The 23,787-nt window shown below is 43.5% G+C and overlaps 1 protein-coding gene across 1 annotated transcript in view; it reads right to left on the bottom strand.

The window, feature by feature from the left end:
* Positions 1-22,366: 22,366 nt before the first annotated feature.
* Positions 22,367-23,787, bottom strand: part of CTDP1 (CTD phosphatase subunit 1) — a 96,356-nt gene continuing 94,935 nt past the window's right edge. Inside the window, exon 13 of the mRNA XM_054284824.1 lies at positions 22,367-22,873. Coding sequence (XP_054140799.1) covers positions 22,732-22,873 — 142 coding nt within the window. The 3' untranslated portion in view covers positions 22,367-22,731. The remainder of the gene's footprint in view (positions 22,874-23,787) is intronic.

The raw sequence follows: 23,787 nt of genomic DNA, 5'->3' as shown, positions 1-23,787 counted from the left end.
TGAGATGAACCTCTGCAGGGAAAAAGTGTCACTTGTTTTCTACTGCGCTCTTTCAGATACTTTGGGCATGCAGTTTTGTTAAACAGAGCCCAGCAATCCTTTTCATATTGGTATTTTTGAGCATTTTTGTTTTAATGGAGAAGTGGCAGCTCATTTAAAGCCCACGAGCATGCATGAAACATTCAAGTGAGTTCCAGCTGAGACAGCTCTGGGTGCAGTGTGGAAGGAGGGAGTTTGTGTGGCTGAAGACTGTCACCTGTAGCAGGACTTCTTTCCTGTCCTTAGCCATCTCTCTTCATTAAAACCTAGGTGGCAGGTTAAATGTCAGCAACAACCTTTGCACATTTCCTTTTAATTAATGGCTCTCGGGGTGACTCATCAGATGCATAAGTTTCATCTTTATTACAATAAATTTGCTGTTAAATCCTATTTTGCTATTTTAGCCTGATGGTGCCATTGGTTCCTTACAGCATATTTTGCAAAACATCCTTTCAAAGCCCCACTAGAAATTAAAATTGATTAAACACCCAATAGACTCCCCAAAGTTGCATGACAATTGAGCATGAGTAGTTTCAGAAGTTAAAAATACTATTCTAAAAAATCTGACAGATTCTCTACCCCTAAGAAAGTCCAGAGAAGGACTGGCTGTCTTTGTCCTGGTTTACAAAGATGCTAATTGGGAAGTTTAATCAGGCTTCACTGCTGTGTCGTACATGAAACGGGATGGTTAGATCACTCAGGTCAGAGCCGTAGAGAGAATCATTGCCTTGCTGCTGGGTGGTAGGCACCATTGGGCCAGCAATCCTGTCCCTGGTGATTTTGAGAGACCTATAATCTTGTTCCAGTGCAGAACAAAAAGCCATCTAAGGTGCTGGAAACTTTTCCTTTATTGCTAGGGAAGTCAGTGCAGTGAGGCAAGGACAATGTTTTTCTTTCTACATCCATCCTCTAAATATTTGTAATTTCTGAGTCTACTCATTGTGTGCATTCTTTATTTTCTCAAAGCAGCACTATTCTGAATAGATCTCCTTATCTTATTCTCCAAGGGGTTTCTAAACTGTAAGCAAGCAGGCTGTGGATCAATTAGCTCCACCTACTCCATCTACTTCTTTTTCTTTTTCATTTTTGTACTTAATAGCAAACAGTTGCATTTCCATCTCTTGGTGCCCACTAATGTTGGAGCTGAAATACTGGGAAAACAAGGCATTTAAGTCTTGCTATGAGAAAGAGCTACCCCAATGCAGCATAGAAAAAAAGACACCCTTTGCTCTTCACATGCCACACAAAGTCCTTCAGCTGCAGAGGAGCTGGAGTGGCTCAGGCATTTACCATGGTAATATGAGGTTCAGACTTTGTTCCTGGAAAGGGCTGAAGTACCTACAATAGCTGGTCTTCAGTTGGCCATCAGGTGACATCAGCCTTAACACAGTTGCCCTGCAGGGTTACAATTTTTCCTCACACCCATCTTCCCTATGCTTATTCCAAAAAGCTAATGATAATTTCTGCATAAAAGAAATATATTGACATTTTCCCTCTCCATTTATGATACAACCAAAGATACTATTCCTTATTTAGTTTTCTTTCTTTGAGATAAATACCGTGCTCTTTATAACCCCATTGAAGCCAACAGGTTTTTCTCAGCTTACATCTAGGAATGATACCAATTTTCTGTGTGTTTCTCACTGTGCCATTCTGCCTAGGACACAACTGTGGGAGAAAAAAAGACCTCCCACAGCTGGGGAAGAGGGTTCAAGCTATCTGACTGGGAATTCATGCCACTGTCGGCTTGTCAGCTGTTTGTCTTCTCACTGACCCAAAGCCCTAGGAGATACCACCTTGTTAAATCTAAAGAACATCATGTACCAGAGCCCCATCACTGAGCTGACTTGACCTTGTGCTATTACAGCATCTAGCAACTTGCTTGTCAATGGGAAAAAAAGAGCATTCAGAGGGGGCAGAAATTAAAAAATACAGCACAATAAAGCTCAATATTCTTGTATGTTCTGCACATATAAAGCACCATTTATCCAAATCCTTTTTTCCATCCTGTTGCTTAATTCTATTTATAATGATGAAACAACTCCTCAGGAGCATGAACATGTTCATATACGGGAAGTAAATTAACTCAGGAAATTGCTGACTAAACCAAACAAATTAATTTTTTTTTATTTGAGAATAACATCCTCCCCATCCACTATCAAACAAAAGATACCTGTATTAAAAGCTTACACTTGAGGCACTCTCCCTGGTACTGCACAATTTGTGACACAAACACATTAAGTTTATTACAGCAGGGAAAATTATTTCTATCTGCAAGTATTTTGTAGTAGCTCTTTCTTACATACCAATTGTGGGTCATTAGCTTCCAAATAAGCAATATCTGCTCACACACATGGCATGTAGCCACCTTGAAATGTGGAAGCACCTGCCTAATGAGGTCATCCTGGGAAATGCACGCAGCCAGGCAGCTCTGATTTACAAGTTTACAGAAACAGGGGCTGCAGGCAGACACTTCTCCATCACTTCTCAGGCTAGGCTGTACAGATGGCATTTTCTTCAAACTGTTCCACCTTGCGGTACGAAGTGTTTAATATGGAAGTTCAACCTATTCTATTCCAGGCTCCACATACTCCAGAACCTGAAGAAAACTAATCTCAGGGAAAGTGTTAGAGCAACATTTGCAGCTTAACATTTCTTAATGTTAAGAAATGTTAAGCTGCAATTTAAGCACAGCCCCTTGAAGGTGTCTTCAGGCTTGCTCCTTGCCAGAAGAGTTTCAGTATGGGTTGAGATCAGGATCCAAGCTGATAGATTTCCTGTTGGGATTTAGACACCTAAACATACAGGTGTCTAATTTTCTTCATAATAAATGCTTTGCTTGTGGCATCACAAGATGCTTGTGATCTAACAGGCACTGCCTCAAGCTCCAGCACAGGCTAAGCTGCATTCACTTTACTGGATGTGCCATAATGAGACAGTAGCAAGTCACCAAAACATTGACTCAGCTGACTGAATATGAAAGGAATCAGTGGTCTATCTCCAAAGGCTAAAGGCAGGTAAGAAAATAATAAAGGTCACCAAAACAAATGCCAGTAAGTGGCCACTTGGCTTGACCCCTCAGCACAGTGAATCAAGGAGCTGGAGAGAGGTAGGGGCAGCTGTGGCTGGGAGAGTGCAAGAGAAGAGTTTCAGCCCAAGAAGAAGTAGTGTCAGCACATTCAAAGGTATAGAAGCAAGAAAGGAGTTCAGTAAGTATCGAGCCTTCAGTGAAGCAAGGAAGAATGGATTATTTAATTTCTGGAAGATGAAAACTTGATCATAGAAAAACATTTTTCTGCAGAAGATTGAATATTAAGGTATTAGGTAAACAGGAATGTACAGTTACAGACAGAAAAATGTATTGTCTGAAGGAGTTATTTAGAAGAAAGAGTGGAATAACCAAAGAGCTGAATATTACAGAAAATCTGGAACTGACAGTGAAAAACTAGGATAAAGTTTTATTTCTAAAATGGAAGGCACCCTCTTCCAAATGGAACCTAAACCACTTCCAGTTTCAGTATGTATCACACATTACTCACATTACTGATCCACAGGTGGAGGACGTGAGGTGAGCCTCGTAATGTCTGAAGGAGGGCCATCACAGAACTTGAAGCAGTGAAAAAAAGATTTAAAAAACCCCAAAGATAAAATACATCCTCAATTAAATTATAACTCAGCTAGTATGCACAAAGTCAAACGACTTCTGGCTCAGTTTCTCAGAGAAAATTAGATAGTTCTGCTCCAAGTGGAAAAAAAAAAGTATCCTTTTGCAAATGCATTTCTCTGTGTTATGCTTTTAAGTACCAGCTTTTAAATCATGTTTGAAGAGGCCTGGGAAAGCACATTAGCACCTCTCCACAAGCACTGTTTGAACATGGTTGGCTCAGGGAGAAGGGAATGAAAGATTTCCAGACTCAGTGCAGACAAAGCCCAAAGGCTGTTGGCATAAGTACAAAACTAGAACAGTGCTTCAAGAAAATGGAAAGAAAATACCTTTAAAGAAGAATTCACCAAAATGACATGAAACAGCGAAGAGGAGACAGGGCCTTTGAGAGCAGTTTTTCACAATTAGGTCACTGCTCTTTTGTGAATGTTGAAGGTGTTCCACAACAGGAGTCAGAAACCTGCGGAAAGCCTGTTCCAAAAACCCTTCTGGATCCCCTGGCTCACTTTTTACCATTGCAATTATCAGACTGCCAGGGCAACTGATACAGCAAATTGACTGTTCACTTCCAAAGCCGCTTGCTGCTGGTCTTACAGAGTTAATGCAGGAGCTCTGGGGAAGCAGCAGCGTGCCTGGAGCAGCTCACAACATCCCTTGGGGGAATGAGAGACTTACCAGCCATTTCTGTGTCTAGAGGCACACAGTGCAGTGCAAAGTTATCAACTGCATTTCAAATGTCCCTTTTTTTGTGACCATTATTCTCCTTTCCCTGACTGCAGGTTAGCAGAGTGCTTTCCTGTGCCCTGTGTTTTAAAGAGCAAGATGGGGTCCTGCATGTGTTTCTGGCTTGGTGTTTGCAGCCCCTGACAGCCAGCGCTGTCTGACAGAGTCATCCGAGTGAGCACTAGCCAGTTGGTTGCACCCTGCACCCAGAAGGAGATTTCACATTTGAAAGGAGCTCACCATAGAGGACGTAAGAAAAGAAATGTCTGCCAATGTGCAAGAGGAGCAGACCAGCTCCTGGAACACATTTTAGGGAATGTGTTTCTATTTCTTTTCTTTCTTTAGCTTAAATATTTTACTATTTTCAAAAAGAAGACCATACGAGCATTTAAAAAAAGTGTGCTGAGGAGTGCACTTGCATTTATAAGACAGCCTGCAGACAGGTGAGATGGCACATCAGAGGAAGAGGGATACAGGTTTCCAATCAAATCAGTCACTGTGCTGTGTGGAGCTGGAACTGAAGCTCAGCACAGGTTTAGGCAGGTCTGTGTGCAGTATGGCAGATTTTCCATCTACTTCTTCAACTTACAGTGCAGTTCTTCTTTTCTGAACAATGTTTCAGCAGTCTAGGGGTTTGGTATGGAGCTTACTGAACATCAAAATTCAGTAAACTGTCACTGTTCTCTGTGTGATTAATAGAGATTAATGTTGATGTATGTACCAGCATATGACACCACTGTTTCTACAAGGAACCATTACTCATCAGCTCAACATGTGGGATTAATTGGCTTTGCTTATTACTAGGGAGAAACAAGCAAAAAGGTCAAGTTGCCCTAGCAAAATTATGCACTATCACTTAGTAATATCTCTTCAGTGGGAAATACTCACTGAGTTGAGTGAGAACAATTGTTTTTTATTTTTTGTCAGACTGATCCACTTGGTCTGTGTAATTAAAGTCTAGAACAAATCTATGTACCCTGACAACCTCTCGCTACCTACAGACCATGTTAGTTATGTACTGACAGTCATGTGCCACAGTAACATTTTTTTCCATCTCATTGTTTATTTTACATTAATTCAAGGCATTTCTGACACTATGTTTTTTTCCTGTGAGTTTGATTTTGCAGAAACAAACATTTGGAAATAATTTATGCCCTTTTAGGCCCCACTAAACTACCTTCGGCACAACTATCTGTATAGACAGGGAACACTTAGCTGAGACCTTTATGCACTTTGAATCATCTTTTTTACAATGTTTTTACAGAGTTCTGCAATTCAATTTACAAGTTACAAAGGATGTGAAATGAATGATGAATGGAGAATGGCTGTGATGCTGAATAGCTGTGTAGGAAAATCTTCCATAACAAAGAAAAAGGGGCTAAGGAAAGGTGTGTGCTGCTTCCACAAAAAGCAGGTGTGATCTCTTAAAAAAGCAAGTAATAGTAATGCAAGATGTGTGGGCTGTTTTGGTCTGTTTCTTATTGGACAGGAACAGCCCTGCCCCACCTCACCCCTCATTATGAAAAGAAATATTGATAAGGAATTGTTTTGCAAGCACTTAGAGATTTTGCAGAAGTTGTTTAGTATCAGGATGGGAGGTGTGTCCTAGGGATCTGAAAGTATCCTACTTCTCCCACTAGCTGGTGAGAATCAATGAAACCCAACTGGTCTCTGGTAGTGTGGGCAAAGAAACCATGTCACAGATGTAAACTTCAGAAATTTGGTAAGGCCAAAGGCTTTCTAGAAAGTTAAAGATCAGTAAAAATTGTTCAGAATTTTCAGATTCCTGCTGTAGCCAGGAACACCAAGAGAGGAACAGATGCTCTCTGTACAAATGTGCAGGTCTTTGAAAGCCTTGGGATCATTTCTGATAGAGTGAAGTCTGGGATATTATAAGCAGGGAATGCCACAGGAGGAGATAAACTAAAGCAATATGAATAACTGCTTGTCCACAAGTTTGTTGCTTAGACAAATATTAATGGAGAAACAGGGATAATTTGTTCCTCTTGAAACAGAAAAATTACCCTTTTTTGCAACTCTGGGAAAGTATGCTTACAGTGCATTCCAAATTTTTTTTATTCTTGTACATAAGATTTATAAAAAAGAAAACTATAGAGGGATTCAATAATTTTTCAAGATGTTATTGGAAGAACTGAATCACGTTTCAAAAAACAAGACCCTGATTTGTGGTGTAAAACCCAGTGTTTTACCTTTCATGGAGGTGACTTCAATAGCAGATGGAACAGAATTTTGATGAATTTCCCTGCTGTCCTGGTTCTGGCCAGGACGGGTTTGATTTCTGCAGTAGCCAAGAGAGGGCTTGGCTAGGATCTGGAGATTATTCTGTACCACCTCTCCTCATTTTCTGTATGGGGGAAGCATGGAGTGGTTGGCTTGGATTTGTGGTGAGCATTTTGCATTTGAATCACTCTGTGTCTCACTTGTACACTTTTGTTATTAATATTGTTGCTATTAACTGTTCATTTGCTTCTCTCATTGCTGTTTCCAGTAAATTGTTCTCAAGTCAAGCCAAGATCTTTGCCTTTTGTGTCTCCAGTTCTCCGCTCCAGTCAGCACAGGGGAGAGTTGGAGGGGGAATGGAAAGTGAGCAATGGGCACAAGTAGAGCATGGTTGCACTGCGAGCACTAAATTCCTAAACCACAACAACTGTAAACACAAATAGTCATGGAAGGGCTTTGTGGAACTTCTGAAGCTAGAAAAAGTAATTTTTATTTCCAGTATTTTGGTGTAATTTTCTCACAGAAGGAAGACCATCTATTTTTCCTTTGAAAGGCAATGTCTTTTCAGAGCCACAAAATTTTACTTATAAATAAAACAGTCAATAATGCAAAGCACAAAAATGCCAAGCCTTTCTGAGTACCTCTTTTTGTCAAGGTTAATAGGTAGAAGCAACATTACAAAACAAACAGCTCTGGGAAAACAACACGAGTAATACAGATTGTTCAAACAAAAGAGACTGCAATGGTCATCTCATATGACCTCCTCCTATTGTTATATTTGGAGTTATTTGTAGAATATTTTTATGAGAATGCCCACTGAATCTTCATCTCAACATCATTTACTAAGGTTAAGAGATGATCACACATCTTTTGTAAATAAATTTAAATATTAGAAACAAATGGTGAAAGTAACAACTTATAAGTTGGCAGGGACACTAACAGAGACATTTGTTGAGTAACATGCATCTGTTCTTTTATGCATTTACTAATTATCTAGAGTGGAGAATAAAGAATATATTAGTTGAAGTCACTTATATATTAATTTGAGGGAAATTACTAATACAAAGAAGACATGAAAAAAATAGGATGGAACTCACCCAGACAAAAAAGACAGGGAGAAAGGGAGAAAATGAGATACTATTTGTGGATTAAAACACAATCAAAGTGAAAAGTTATTCTAAATCACAAGGGGATAGAAAAATCTAAGATGTGCTATCAAATAAACCTGCAAAGAAATAACATGGAAAGAATCTTAGGGGGCTGTACTTTCAATGCAGGATAACAAGGTAAAATAGCCAGAGAAATATATAATGAGACTGGAATATATAGATGAAATATTTTCACAATAGCCTGTTCTCTTCTTTATGAGATGAAGAAGATCTGATGAAAGAGACAATTCTGATCAGCACAGCAAATGGATTCATCAAGGTCCAAAATTTGATTTATGAGAAAGAATGAAAAGACTTCAAAACATTTTAGATGATGAGTTAGATTAAGAGACAAGTACAGCCTAGGAACAAAGCAGCAGTCTTGAAATGCATAAAACCTACAAATAATGTTGAAAATACTTCACCAGCTAATCCAAAGCAAACATAAATGAATAGGTGAAACTAGGTAAAGAGAAGGTCAACAGCCCCTTTCCTAACAGCACACCATTAACTTGCACAGTGGTCTTGCAGGAGACATCATGAAAGAAACTCCACACAGCCCAGTGAAAACCTGAGAAAAAATGTGCAAGAAGGGACAGCTAGGAGTGGGCAGCTTCGGCTTCCCAGCTGGAAGTAGCTGGTGTCCCCCTGCCCTCCCTCTGCCCTTCACTTCTCAGCAGAGGGATGTTACAAGGCAGTAGGGAGCCAGTTGTACGTGTAGATCCTGGGTGGTGGCATCCCTATGCCCCTGCCCTCTCCATGGCTGGATAATTGCTTTTCACTCCCTGTGAGGCTCTTTTGGGCATGAATTAGTTCCCATACCATTAGAAGTCAGTCTTTCCCTTCCTTGGTTCAAATCTTTCCCTGGACACGCAATGGATCTGTGCCAGAGGAATGGTGCTGCTTGTTTCACAACTCCAGGTTTGCCAATTCCAGGCTGTCCAGAAGATGCCCATGGGAATTCTCTTGCCTGGCAAGTACAAGGGCATTGGTGGGAAAGGGTGTCAACTGGGAGAGAGAAGTCCTAATGTGGCAGCTGCAAAGCTGGAACCTCTCCTTGGGAAGAAGTCCAGTTTTGTGTCATGTTCACAAAGCAGAAGAGAGCAGCAGGTAAGATTTGAATGGCAGATTTGGGGAGCAAGGAGTGAGACCTGGCAAACTGGCAGTGAAGAAAAAGTCTTGTTAAATTCCTTGGCATTAATGTCCTGCTGAGATGTTAAGCCGTACAGCATCAAAAAGCAAGTTGTTGGGAGGTGATGCCTGCTCTGTCCACGTCTCTAATCCAGGGGATATTTCCCTCAAACTGAGTTTTCTCTCCAGATTGATGTTTCCACACCAGCCCTGATTAGCATGGACGTCCCTATTTCATGTACAACACTCCCCAGCACACAGTCCCTGTTTCCCCAAACCAACTCTTCTGTAGCTGCTGGTAAGGATATCATGTTATTCATTAAACCTTTTATTAGCATGCTGCTGTCTAACATTTCATTGTCTAACAGAACTCACTGTGTTAATGGTCACAGAGTGCAACGTTGAATGTGCTCGGTGGGAAATAACACACATCACGCAGGCAGGAGGGCAATTGATTGGACAGTTTCATCTCCTGGTTTATTCCCCTGCTGCCACTGGCAAGTCAATATCATTGAGTGAATATGCCAAAGCAGTATCTTGTGAGAAAACCTGTCTTTGGTGGGATTTAAAGAAGTGATAAGAAGTAAAGAGAACATTAAAAGTAAAACAATACTTATGTAAAACTCTGTCACACCTGAATTAGTCCCACCAGGTTTGAAAGTAGATCTTGGTTTCAGGCAGCATTTTCCTACAGTAGCACCAAGCACCTTCAAGCTTCATTTGCTGGATGAATTCAAACACAGTGACCTTTCAATGCTTCCTCTAGATAAGCCTGAATCAGAATCCCAAACCCAAACACCCCCAAATGCTGGGGACATTTGGATCTTACAGACAGATTATCAAGGTAGTTGGGGATAGTTTAGATGTTTGTGGAGGAGGGAAATCTTCCAGTGCCTTAGAGCCTGCACAATTTTAACATCTGCATGGAATAATTGTGCGTGTAAGCAGGAGAGCATGACTGACTGAGACAGAAGAGGAGGAATAGGTGAATGTGAGCAAGGGATAAAATTTTCCAGGCACTGGGAAGAGGAGTTTTTGTGGGGCACTGCATGTGCCCAACAGCATCACTTCTGCAGTCCTGTTTTCTTGGCTTTGTGCTACCAGGGAGAACATGGAAAGCTGGAAGCAAAACCCAAAAGGCTCACGATTAAAGGTGTGTCTGCTACAAAATCCTGAGAGATAAGAGCACAAAAGATTAATGTGTTTGTGACAGTCTTGGCATCTGAGGAGTACAAGCAGAAAGGTTAGTGAAAGCTGGCAAAGCTGACCCCTAAGAACTGTTGCTCAGATATTGGAAGGAAAAGCTTCCTTGGCTATCAGTTTGCTGGATGTTACTCCAGCAAAATATTACTCTAAGGAAAAGGCTAATGTTGTTAGTGTGGATACAACTAAATGTCAAGAACTTCATTACAAGACAATTCCAAGCAGAGAAGTGGGAAAATCTATTGTGTGCCTTATAGCAACCATGTTTGTATGAACATTCCTACAATGATCGTGACCATTATGTGCTAAAGGACATGAATTTCACCTGCAAGTGCACATATGCAGTTTTGTGTGGAAAAGCAGGAGGATAGGTGGTTTTTCTGCCTTGTGGCACTTGCAGACACAGTGCAGGCAGGGGGTGTGCACCCCAAGGCAGATGCTGACAGCTGAGGCGCAGATGATTTTCCAAAGGAGTGTCCTGCATCACTGGGCAATGAGATTTGACTTTTCTCCATTCCTTCTACCTCTGATTTATTTGGAAATAGGATAGCAGGTTGCTGCAGGCACAAAATCTGGTGACTTTCAGAGGACTGAATTGTATGTATGTTGGGCAGCACCACTCCTTTCACCAAAACAATAGCAAGGACAAGGACCAGCACTCCTTTTAGTTCTGTTGTTTCTGGGCACTGAAGTGGGAAGAAATAACACAGTTTTATCCCTTGTCCTTTTCTACTCTGAGAGGGCATGTTGGGATGTGCTGCCACACTCGAATATGAGAGTCAGGTGCTCTCCAAAGGTGTGGCAAAGACATCTTGAATCTGCTGAAATTAGTGGGATGGCAACCTTGGGCTTGTTGGGAATGCAAAAGTGCATTCCCAACATGTGTGTAAGTTGTGACAGGTATTACAGGCCTGAGTGACTCATGCCTAGATCCTACCCAGTGCTGGGCAGCTCCATCTTCGAGGTAACCACTGCCCAAATATCCCAGAGAAACCTCTTCCCACAGCAGGAAGGGCACACACTGGGCACCTCTGCCAACCCCTGCAGTCAGCTGAGAGGAGCTGAAGTGGCACAGGAAGCTCAGAGCTTCTCAGGAGGATGCTCTGCAGCCATGCTACTCAGTCGAGATTTTCATAATTATTTTAATTTATAATTGAAAACCTTTTCATTTTCTAACAAGCAGTGAAGATGTGTGGTGAAAACCAAGAGAAGGTGTTTAACAAAGAAAAAGAAAGCGTTGCAGTGAACCATGAAGCATGTTTTGGAGATCCCTGGTGAGTGCATGCTGCTTTAGGGACCTGACCAGACACCCACAGGCCCTGCTGCAGCATCCAAAGGGCGCTCCCCATTCCATACCCACATCTGTGAGACACAGAATCAAACCTCAGTCAGAATCCATGGCAGGACACAAGGTTTGCAGTGGTGGGTACAGCAGCAGCACAGCTAAATGCCTGGAAAGGCCCCTGTGATGTTAGAATGAAGTGTGCAGCAGAGCATCCCTGAAGGACGGTCCATGTGGGGACAGCTGGGCAGGTGGGGGCCCGCATGTCACAGCAGTGACAGACCCTGTGCCAGACAACAAAAGCCTTCCTGCAGCACGAAGCGACCCCTGCAGTGATGGTGGAGAAGTGAGTCAGCTCATGGCTCCTCTGGCACCCGAAGCCCTTGCAAAGGGGGGCAAAAGGAAGGGGCAGGAACCCCTCCCCTGTGGAGGGATGCATGGAGCATGGGTGAAGGTGCCCACTCAGCAAGGAGGGGCTCCCATTCATGAAGGCTTTTCCTGTAGGAGACCCAGGTTCATGCCTGGGCTCACAGGCATTGAGATTCTTAGTGAAAAAAGTGGCTAGAGAAAACAGAATAAAATTCAAATCAATTATGCTGTTCAAAGTCAGTCTCTAAATTAATCCAATTATGCAGCAGCAATCTTTGCTTAATGCCCAGAAGCTAGAAATGATGGTTAGAGCAGTCGTTGGGGAAATCAGTTGATAATGACAATAACCAACAATGGAAGATGCTATTCTGAAAGTAAAGTAGTGGGGGGGAGAGGGCAGAGAAAATACTCTATTATTCAACCTTCACTCAAAGTATATTGCTTAGCTATTACAGGATAATGCACCAGAGCTAACCAAGCACAGTGCTGCCTCCAGGTCTCAGCAAGGAAGAAGTTGAAACTTGCTTATCGTTCTTTGCTAAGGAAAGCTCCCAGCACTGTTATTATGGAAGTACAGCTCTTAATAACCATTGCACAGCCGTGTTCTGGAACAGTTTGCCCACACAATGTCTCTGCCTCTGTCAGGCAGGCTGCTAAAAGCCTATTTTTATATTTTCAAAATTTATTCTTCAAATCAACTTGGTGCAGAAGCTCAGCTTCAGGGCCTTGATGTTTTTCATAGAATGGTAGAACAGTCTGAGTTGGAAGGGGCCTTTGAAGCCCACCTAGTCTAATACCCTCCCTGAATTAAGCAGGGATGTCTTCAACTAGACCGGGTTGCTCAGAGCCCTGCTCAGCCTGGCCAGGATACTCAGTCCCCCAGGATGCAACATCCGCAGCTTCTCTGGGCAACCTGTTCCAGTGTTTTCCTTCTCTCTCCATAGGAAATTTTTTCCTTATATCTAGTCTGAATTTACCCCTTCTAGTTTACAACCACTACCCTTTGTTCTATCCTTCAGGCCCTGCTAAAAAAATCTGTTCTCACTTCTTTCATAAGCCCCCTTTAAGTACTGAAAGGATGCAATGAGGTCTCCCTGAAGCCTTCCCTTCTTCAGGCTGAACAATCCCAGCTCTCTGAGTCTGTCTTCACAGGAGAGATGCTCTGTATTTGTGACACCCCTTTGGACTTGCTCCAACAGGTGCTGAGGAGCCCAGAGCTGGATGCATTGCTCTGGGGGGCTCTCACCAGAGCAGAGCAGAAAGGCAGAATCCCCTTCCTTGTCCTGCTGCCCACGCTGCTTTTGATGCAGCCCAGGTTTGTTTTCTAGATGGCAAGTGCACATTGCTGCTCTCCATCTCCATCCCTCCATCCCGCCTCGCTGGTACTGGGGTTTGCCCTCACGCAGGTGCAGCATCTCACACAATTTTTAACATGGGTGGCCACACTGGCCTTCTAGACAGAGGAAGAGCAGATGCAAACAAGAATGTAGTCTTATTCTAATCAGTCAGTCTGTGGGCACACAGGCAGCCAGCTGAACCTGGGCCTCTTGAAAGCACCAATGAAGAACTGCATGTTGATAGTTTCAAGGTGGGACCTTAGAAGTATTTTTAAAACATTTGGACCAAAATGCCAAGATAATGGGAAGGAAATAGCAAGTGGAAATTCTACTGATTGCCCTAGGTGATTTCCACTCAGTGCTTGCATCTCAGGTAGTCTTTATGGGGGCAAAAATTGTCTGAAAAAAAGGATACTCATGACTTTTGTCAGGGACTGGTATTTACGCAACTGCACTGAAGTCACTGGTGTGGCATGATTTGCGTCCCTCTCACCCCAAATATTCTGAATCTTGGTCTAGCTTTCTTGTTTTGTAAGATACTTCATAACAAGATTACATCTTTGAGCTGTAGCTCCTCTCTTCAAACTGCATCATTCAGATCCTCTCTGCTGGAAAACAGATGCACCCTCCTGTGCCCAATCTCACACATCAGAACATAAAGAATATATTTATAAGATATTCAACTCTGAAAATGCTTGCATGTAATTTCTGAGGCAGTATCCTTGTTAACATTGGAAGAATCTGTTCCCAATATTGCAGCCCACGTGCTCCTCAGAAAACGTTTCTTTGAGCTGTGTCAGAATTTCACAAAAGATTTGAAGGAGTCTCATTTCAACTCAGTGGGAAAATCTTGTATTGTTTACCTCATTACACCTCGTTGCCACAAGACTACTATTATTATTCATAGCCCCTCACATTCAAAATTGCATGTAAACCCCCATGAAGCTGTGAGCTAAGCTTAAAAATCACCAGGTATACTCGTGGCTGAGCTGCTAAGCTTTTTCACAGTGCAGCCAGGACAGGATTTCAAAGTTTGCTTCACAACCTGAAGGAGTAGAAAAGAATATTCACATTTTTCTAAAGTGCAAATTGAAATTCTTGTAGTTCACAGACTCCACCGTTTTAAGTGGGAGGAGAGTTGGTAGCAGCCAGTAGCAGAAGTGTGTCACAAGAGTGCTGCAGCAATATCTACAGATACAAAGGTGTTAAATGATAATGATTAGCTAAACATCTCCCAAGAAAGCCAAGTGAAAATCATAGCATGAGAGCTACAAGCAGTGAGCCTTCAGTGTCGTGTTAGGAAACCCTGCACAATGAAGGCAGTTTTTCCTTTGTGCTCTCTAGGTTTCCAAATACTTCCCCAATGACCCAGAAGAGGGTCTTGAATTAGGGTTAAATTCTTACTTCTAACCTCAAAAGTGGTCCATAATAGCTTCCAGAGATGCCAGAGGGCACCTCCTCGGCCCTTGTGAGCTTCTTGGAGGGCTCCAGGGCTTCCATCAAGGGAGACACAGCAGTTCTCACCACGTAGGAGCTGCTGGTCTGGGAGCTCCATGGTGTCCCACAGCCTTTGCAGCACGAAGGCACCAAGCAATGGGGGGATCAAAGAAAAGCAGCACATTTTGTCTCCCTAATACCATGACCTGGATCCCAGATGAGGCTGCTGGGGGATGGAGCTCATGCTGACTGTGTGGACCTGCTTCACCCAAACCCAGGCAGAGACCTGCACACAGGGGCTCTCTCATGGAATTATGGAATAGTTTAGGTTGGAAGAGACCTCTTAGCTCATTGAACTTGCTAACCCAGCACTGCCAAGTCCACCACTGAACAATATTTCCTGGTGCCTTTAGAACACTTCTCTCTAGACAACCTGTTCCAATGCCTGACCATCCTTTTTGTGAAGAATTTTTTCCTCAGATCCAAGTAAACCTCTTCTGGCACAACTTGAAGTACATTCCTCTTGTCATATCCCTCGCTGCTTGGGAAAATAAACCATCCCCTCCTGGCTACACCTTCCTTTCAGGCAGTCGTAGGGTCTCCCCTGAGCCTCCTCTTCTCCAGACTAAAAAATCCCAGGTCCCTCAGCCACTCCTCATTGGACTTGTCCTCTGGACCCTTCACCAGATTCACGGCCCCTCTCTGGACACTCTCCAGCGCCTCAGTGTTGTAGCGGGGGGCCCGAAATGCTGCTCCGGGCTGCTGCAGGGCAGCTGCAGTCCGAGCGGGTGAGCAGCAGCGGAGTTGCAATCCGCCCCTCTCCAGCTCGGACAGCGTTTTGTTATCTGCTCTCTGAAAGCAGCAGCTGTTTCCGTGCTGCCACTCGTGTCCCAGCCTGTGCTGCACCACAGCAAAGCACCGTGGCCAGGGCTGCTTTTGAGCACGGCGCATTTTGGGGCAGCAGCGGCTGCAGCCCCGCCACAGAGCGCTCGGGCCCTCCTCACACCCTCGGCGGGCTGGGGAGGCCGCGCTGTGTCTGCCTGGAGAGCTCGGCTGGGCTCAGAGGCGAGCGAAATCCATTAACCCTGGGGAGGCGGGGAGCAGCTGAAGGCTGCAGGCAGTCCCGTAATGAGGTAAACGATATAAGCCGGGGATCAAACAGGAATTACTCACGGACTTGTTCCTCAGCACTTCCACTGCGACTCTTAGTGCCTCTGCCTCTCAGATGTCAAATGTGGACAATTTAAAGTTACATAAAGCCACAGCTGAAATTAACCCCTGCTGCGCCCCAGTGTGCACCTACGGGTACCCTCCTGTGATGGAGCAAACCAGGGGCTCTGCTCGGGGCCTGTGCCCGGGCTGTGGTTCAAGGAGAGCAGTAGTGTCGGGCTGATACAGGCCTGGGCACGTTCTGTAGAGCAGAATTTCTAATCTAATGAACTCCTGGTTTTCCCACTTTTTCCCCCTTATAGACTGAGGACCGTCTCATGTAAGGAAACAGTGTCCAGCCTTTGTTCACCTTTCCTTGTCTGAAGGGTATGTTCAGATGGACACACACCGAGCATAGCCTCTGTAGGGAGAGATGAGTTGTTCTGGTAATGCACAACTTTCAGACTCGTGAGTTTCTTTCTTTCCCAACCCACAGCCCACCAGGGGCCTGCTTTCACCTCCTTAGCTCTCTTAGGAATGATAAAAAAGAAGAGAGATTTAATGTGCCAAAACCCAAATCACCGAAAAGTGTCTTGCGTTGCTGACAGGAGGAGCCAGCTGCAGGGGAAGATGTGCTTTGTGCCAGCAAACTGAAAGCCTTTTCTGCCAGCAAGGGAAAAGTGATGGTCAGTGAAGAAGATGGGTGCTGGAAGATGCACAGCTGCTGTTCTGAGGCAGGCTCAGAGGTGACACAGCTTCCACAGGCAGCCCCTGGAGGGAGCAGACCCAAGGAGGATGCAGCTGGTGGCTGTGTCCTGTGGACATGGCACAGGGCTGCCGTGCATATGAGCCTATGGGCCCTGTGGTAGGGCTCCCCCCTTGGTCTGACAGGTTGGCAGAGAGCTTGGATCCAAGGACAGAAAGCAAAAAGCAAAGGAATCAGGTGGAGTGTTCTTAATTTGGTATTCAGTATCAAGGAAAAGAAAGCTTTTCTCTGGGGTTGCAACTATAAGATTATGAGAGACAAAGCTGAATTATTAAAACATTCATCCACCCAAGGACATGTTGAGCTCTCTGAGGACCATGCTCATCCACTTAACTGAAACAGAGAATCTCCCAAGCACCATTTGTACTGGAGCTTAGTGACATATTTATTACTCATGTCCTGAAAGGGTCATACATATACATAGTGGTAGATCTGAAAAGATAAGAAGCTTTTCTGACTTCTTGCTGTGCTTCCTGCCAGAAAAGCATCAGCATCTGGTCTGAAGGCAGCATGAGGAGGAGGAGGAGGAAGAGGCTGTTGCCTATGGCCTTTGACCCTTACAATTGATCAATAGCAATGGTAGTTTGTGCTTCAGCAAGAACAGCTTGATTGCTGTGAAGGAGCAACAACATCCAAAATCTGACAGAAAAATGGTCTTGAGGACTTAGAGATGCTGGTCTCCCACAGAGAAGGGAAAGGAAGGAAGACCCAGCTCTTCTGACAGTCCTTGGTCAAGGTTTCTCCCTCATGATTACTGTCAGTAGAGGCCTGTCTCTGAGATTCCCTTTTCCAAAGCTTCCCCTCTCAGGTGTAGAAGGGACGGAGGAGAACTGCACTGCTCCAAGAGCAGACTTGGAGAAGGATGGGTTTTGTCATCACCTATTAAATCCATATGGCTCTGCAATACAGTTACTGTCTGCCAGCTCTGGTGAGAGTTTGGCTCAGGAGGATGGCAGTGGTGCCTCAGGAGGAAGGTCTGTCCCTGTTCTGCTTCCCAGTCTCCCAGCACAGAGCGCTGACTCGTGGAGGACTGCTCAGTGGAAGAGGACAGCACATGGAAGGAACCCATGGACACAGCTGTCCATCCCGCAGATAGGGCAACAAAATGCAGTTTTAACTCCGTTGTTTCAGGTTAGCATCTGCTCTACCTTTACAGTGCCTCTAAACCCACCTAATGACTAAGTCAGGCCAGCTTCATCTTGGGATGGAGATCTTTAGAAGTGCCATACATACTTACATCTACCAGATATGGCTCCTCGTCTTTACAGGGAGCAGAGTTAGGATGGAGTGTGGAAAGAAAAGAGAATTAATCATCCTCTGCCAAGGGAGCTCTGACTCATGGGGTGGCAGCACAGGCTCTGTGGGCATGAGAACTCCAGGAGGTTTAAAAGGGCCCCTGGAAGTCAGCAATGCCAAGTACTTCAAATACATCAAACCTGCCCTCTGCTCAGTGCACACAACAGGAGCTGAGTCAAAATCAGCCCCCATCTCACCAAGTAAATGATCTGAGTGCTCTGGGGTTGGGGTCTATGCCAACCCCCCCCTTCCCTGGGATCAGGTCACGGGGCATTTCTGCTGCTCTCCAGCAAAAAGAGAAAGTCACAAAGAATGAGAGGAGTGAAAGGGATAAATTACTGTACCAGAATAGAAACGTTTGAAGTACTTGACATTTGTGCAAAAGAGGGCTTGGCTTATAGTTCATGTCTGCTTCTCCACAGTTCTAGCAATCCTGCATTCCAGGTGACTGACATCCTTCTCAAATCCTGCTCCCAAATAAACTCTCAAGTGGCTCAAAAACCCATCACATATTTATTAGAAGTCACACTCTCATTAACACGTGGTAGGGGATCCTCCAGTATAGTGTCTGGCTCTGGGCTTGGAAGAAAACAAGCTTCTGACAATCATGCATCCCAAAGTTTCAGCTCCTTGAGAAACTCAGGGGTGAGTTCTATGCCTCCTCTGTTTTAGCCAGCAATCATGCTCCTTGCGCCTACTTTTTTCCTTTCCACTTCCCACACCCCCCGCAAAAAGTAATCTTTTTACTGTGAGGTGACTGAACAAAGGCTGTAGACTTTCCATCCTTATAGACATCCAGACACTGACATGGACATGGACATGAACAGATAACCCCTCTCTGCTTGAGCAGGGGAGATCAGACCAGATGACCTCCAGGTCCACTCCCACCTCAGCCATTCTGTCATGCATACATTGGTGACAATAGACTTACTCTTTCCTTGGAGAAGAAAGATAACAGGATTCATGTGGGCCCTGAGGAGATCCAGGAAAGCAGCTGGCCTGATTCTTGGGGACAATGACTTAACAGCTGCTGGGAATGGTTGAGTTGATCTTCATGGGAGGCCAGACCAGAAGCAAAGGTTTTTTCATTTATGGTTATGAACTGTATGACACCGAGGAATAAATTGCTAGAAGAAAGATGTTCCTTTTCCCACACAGAAGCACTCACACCCAGCCTACAAAAAGGCAGTATTTTCACTTCTCTGTACTATTTGTTACTGCTGTTACTACAGGCCATCTCCCTGTCTCTCTCTCAAAGCCAGGTCAGCAGGAGCACAGGATATGCAGCTGCAGCCTCTCAGTACAGGTATGCATGCCTGCTGTAGGTGATGCTGCCTGGGGGATTGGGTGCTGCTGCCTCCTGTTCCTGGGAGAGGGAAGGTGGAGGGGGCTGGGCCAGGTGCTGGGCTGTAAACACTTCTGAAATGACAACAGAAGGTGGGATTGGATAAGAAAAACAAATGTATAAAAGCTTGCCTGCAGAGAGTGAGAATTGGGAGTCTTCTCATGCTGAATTTTCAGCTACATGATGAGATCCTCCTCCTTAACAAGACCACTATGTATTTATTCTTCAACTTGTCACCTACTGCAATGTTCACTGTAGTAAAATTAGGCAGAGCTGAGAAACCTTTAGGTACAGCTCCGGGTTTGTGTATGTGTATTTTCACACTTGTAAGACAGTCACCTATTCCACAAGTAGTAGTGCCAAGAAAGAAAATTGAAACTTCCCACCCCTCACAGAGGATGTTACTATCCAACTCTGAGAAAACTCAAGGCCTACTTCACACATGCACAAAACCCAACAGGGAAAGTATCTGCTCACTTGGAGCTTTCCACATCTCAGTGCTAAGCAATGGCTCCCTCTTCTTCCCCGGTCCCCAGCACAGGCACAAGAAAAGCTTGGCCACTATGTGATGCTTTTTGCCTTGACCACAGGTCCCACTACATCTCCATCCCTGGAAACATTTGAGGCCAGGTTGGACCAAGGTCTGAGCAACCTGGTCTAGTTAAAGATGTCCCTGCTTATTGTAGGGAGAATAGAGTACATGACCTTTAAAGGTCCCTTCCAAACCAAACTACTGTATGATCCTCATCAGAGCTGTGATGTCTTCTCATTCTCTTAAGAACTGGTGAGGGCAAGTCAAGGAGAAAGTAAAACTATTGGTCTTTAAATCAAAATGATGGTTCTTCCCAGTTCTTAAATAACCAGGAACCCTTAGGAGCCATCTTTCCTAGCCAGCAGTGATAGTACATGCTTAGAAAGCTTGACGAAGCAAGGTGCCCATTCTGTGCTCATTTCCACACCTAGTACCCTTTCAGAAACCAGTTCTGCCCAGTGAGTTCAACAACCTCACCGGAAATCCGGCCTCCTCTTCAGCTGTCAGAGTGTCCTTGCTGACTACCAAATGTACAGAAGTAGGGCAAAAAGGCAGGATAAAACACCCAGTCAAAATATCTAGGTCACTTAATGAAGAGTTAAACTCCTTTCACAAAGCACATTTGTTGCTTTTCCTAGGATGCTCCTGCACCTTCAAAAAAGTGTAAGCTAGTGGGAGTGAGTGACAGCTTCATACATCCAGACTTCTCGCTGCCAGGTTAGAATGGGCATTTAACTTACCATCATTTAAATCTTCAGTTTCCACTTGTCTCTCCCACCTGTGCAGAGACTGGTGACCAGTGCCCTCAGCACAGCCACTGAGGCTGAGCAGAGGCTACTTTTCAGCAGAAAGCAGGCTTGGTGCCCTCTGCCCTGCTCTGGCAGTGAGCAAGGAATTGCTGAACCCTCCCTGTGCTAGGTCCCCCTACTACAAGGACTGGAGGGCAGGGATTGTTAAAGAGATACTGGAGTGCTGTTTTTAGGACTCCTACCAAGACCACCCCCTCTCACCAGTTAAACCATCATCCATAAAGTAACACTGGGAGACAGATACAGCCTTCCTCACCAGACAGCCTGTCCGTAGGGAATCCCCCCAGGAATACTGTGAGGCTGCTGCGGTGCCTGGGATGCAGCACCCAGCAAAGCCTGGCTTTGCTCACTGCCTGTGTTTACATTCAGAGCGTAAATGCTGCCCCAGAGTTGCGTGACTGGCAAACACCATCAGCCAGAACAAGTCTCTGCTGAAATTTGTGCTGTCAAGTCATTTGCAGCATCACAGTGACCCAGAAAGCTGATGTTATTTCACATTATTTCAAGTGGGGTTTTAAGAAAACACAAAACACGCCCCACAACCCCTGGCATTTTAGTATTTAATTAAGGAGTCATCCTCTGGTAGCTGGGGATGCTGTATTCAGGTTGCTGAAAAAAAAGAAAATATTCTGATGTCCCATTTTATAAGCACTAGTCTTTTTCTTCTGTTATGTGATCAAAAGTCACTTGGAGACATCCTGCTTGTTTTCATGCAAGCAGGGCACTGTAGCATTCAGCTGTGTGGTACCTGTGTACATGTCCAGGAAACTGAGCAGTTTCCCACAAAACCCACTATTTTGTGGATGCTGACTTTGCATTTTTAAGTGGAAAACCAGTATGAATCTGAAAAGGCTCTTGTATTTTCTCAGTCCTCCTTTTATGGTCATTATGAAGCTTTAAAATTAGAGTGCTATATGTAAAGCACCTGAGATTCTACTGAAATGTTCTGTTTTATTGCTAAGTGGAAAAATGAAGTATTCCTGCACCAGTACTCCTTTTAACCATGACATACAAACTACCAAGTCTTCTTTTGCAAACATATTGTTAAAAGGACTCAATCTCCAGTTGCTAACAATTGAGAATAAACCATGGTCCTAGCCACAGAAATTCAATACCAGAGAGACAACTCTTATGGTAATTTCATAGGCCAGTCAAAGACACCTGAGAAAAGTCAGATGTTAGAGCCCATGAATCTTCTGAGCCACTGTTTCTCTTCTGTCCTTCAGCTACCTGCTTGAATCTACAAATTTGCTCCCGCTTTCAACATTTTTCATTATTTTCATGCAGAATAAAGGAAAAGATAATACAGAAAAGGGCCTTATGTTTGATGGAAGGAAATTAACAGGAAAGAGAAACAAAGCATACAAAATGAACCTTTATTAAATGAAAGCAAATCTGTTTTGTGGGTCAAATATGAAATAGAATATACAAAAACTTTACATCAGATCTCTTGTCAAAGAAATTAAATTCTATCTAGACTGAAGTAGCACTTGTTCTTTCCAAGACAACATGAATGGGTGAATATGCATCTTGTGGCAGTACAGGACCACACAGACTGCTGTGCTAAATTTCTGGTTACAAAGAAGAAAAGTTAAAAATCTAAATGATGTCTCTAAAGAACTCAACTATTCAACAAAGTAACCTCAAAATGTTGAATGTTGACCACTATGTATTCTCTTACAAGCAAACGACAGGTAGGTCAAGCGCAGAGTTCACAAAGCTTGCATATCACGTTGTCTGTTTCTATACAAATATAAATAGTTCTTTTTTATTTCAAAAATCCTTTTATATTTGATAGCTTTATTTGTGGAAAAGGATGACCAGTTCGTCAGGTTCCTGCTATACTACCCGGACAATTCCATCTCCTTTATCTCCTCCTTTTCTTGAAGATTGTAACCCATAAACCATAGCCTGCAATATTTTTAGAAACTTGATGTATGTTTAATCACAAGTCTTTGTACCACTGTCCTATACATGAAGGTTCTGCAGAGCTCCTAACATGTCTTTGGCATAGCACACCATGTCCCATTTAATACTTTTTTTTTTTTTGCTTAAAAAAGTATATTTCATTTAGTAAAACAACTTAAAAACATCTATTTCTGATTTTGTAAAATAACGTATCACCTCTTGAGATGCTTTGCAAAATATACACACACATTTTGGAAAAACATTGAGTACTGACGTGAGGGACTCATCTGAAGTCCGATCTGTTTATGAGAAGTAAATATAATTACAAATTCTGTCTTCTGCATGAAGTCTTCTACATGAAGTCGTTCAGTTCAGCTTCAAGTGCTGCTGCCATTTCATCTGCTTCAGAGTTGCTTCCTTCCTCATCTTCATTGCTGGATTCTTTACTGGATTCACTGGCAGCATCATCTTCATCCAGTTTGCGCTTGTGCCCCCTGGAAGGACAGACAGAGACAAGACCCATGAATGGAGGTGTCTCAGTGCTTACTGAGAGACTCATATTCAACATGAGAAAAAGTGAGGCTAAAGGACTCATCTTTTTTCAGCCTACACAAAAAGTATGGCCCTTGCTTTTTCATGAACTAACAGTAGCCAGTTCACACAATTTGTTTTTTAATTGCTGTTATGTGCTGTCAGCAGTAGGTGCAAAGAACAAAGTAGTGTTAATTTGTTTCTTCCATTCTTCTGAAGAAAGTATGAGACTGTTTGAAAATAATGAGTAGATTTACATTCCTCTTGCATCCCAAAAGAAAGAATAAAGCCATTGTGTGAAAGAGATATTACCAAAATACAAATGTTGTTCTATGATTTTGAAATATTCAAGTTTCTTCTTTTCTTACAAAAATAAAACCACAACTGATGAACCGCATCTCACTGCACCAGCATGTACACTTTCATGCTTCCAAACTTTGGGGTCCCATCCTTCCCTTTTGTGTCTCTTTGGATTAGTCCTGCCAGGCTGAACAACACATTTCTTTGCATCTCTGGAGAATGAACCAGTTTAAACAGGAAACTGATGTGCACCATACCCTGCTGAAAGAATCATGTTCCTGGTTCTGAAAGATCTCCAAGGAAAATCTAATGCTTCAACTGAGACATAGCCATAAGCAAAAGAATTCGGATTTGTGGAAACATAAAATCTCTTTTCCTTGCCAAAGGGAATTATATATTAGACGTGTACTTCTAAGACAAAAATAAAGTTGAGATTTTTGCGTTGCACAGAATTCACAATGAGATGCAGAAGCACCTTCAAAATCCTTCAGGATAATTTGTTCAAATTTCAAGCAGAAAAATACATGCAGAGGGGCAGGCATCTCTCAAAAAACTTTCTTTGCTTGGTAGGGCTTCA

Source organism: Melozone crissalis, unplaced genomic scaffold (assembly GCF_028551555.1).
Source record: "Melozone crissalis strain CALT ecotype California unplaced genomic scaffold, PUWL_Pcris_2 ptg000042l_1, whole genome shotgun sequence".
NCBI lineage: Eukaryota > Metazoa > Chordata > Aves > Passeriformes > Passerellidae > Melozone > Melozone crissalis.
Note: the sequence above shows the minus strand (reverse complement) of the source record. Positions and strands in the feature narration are given on the sequence as shown.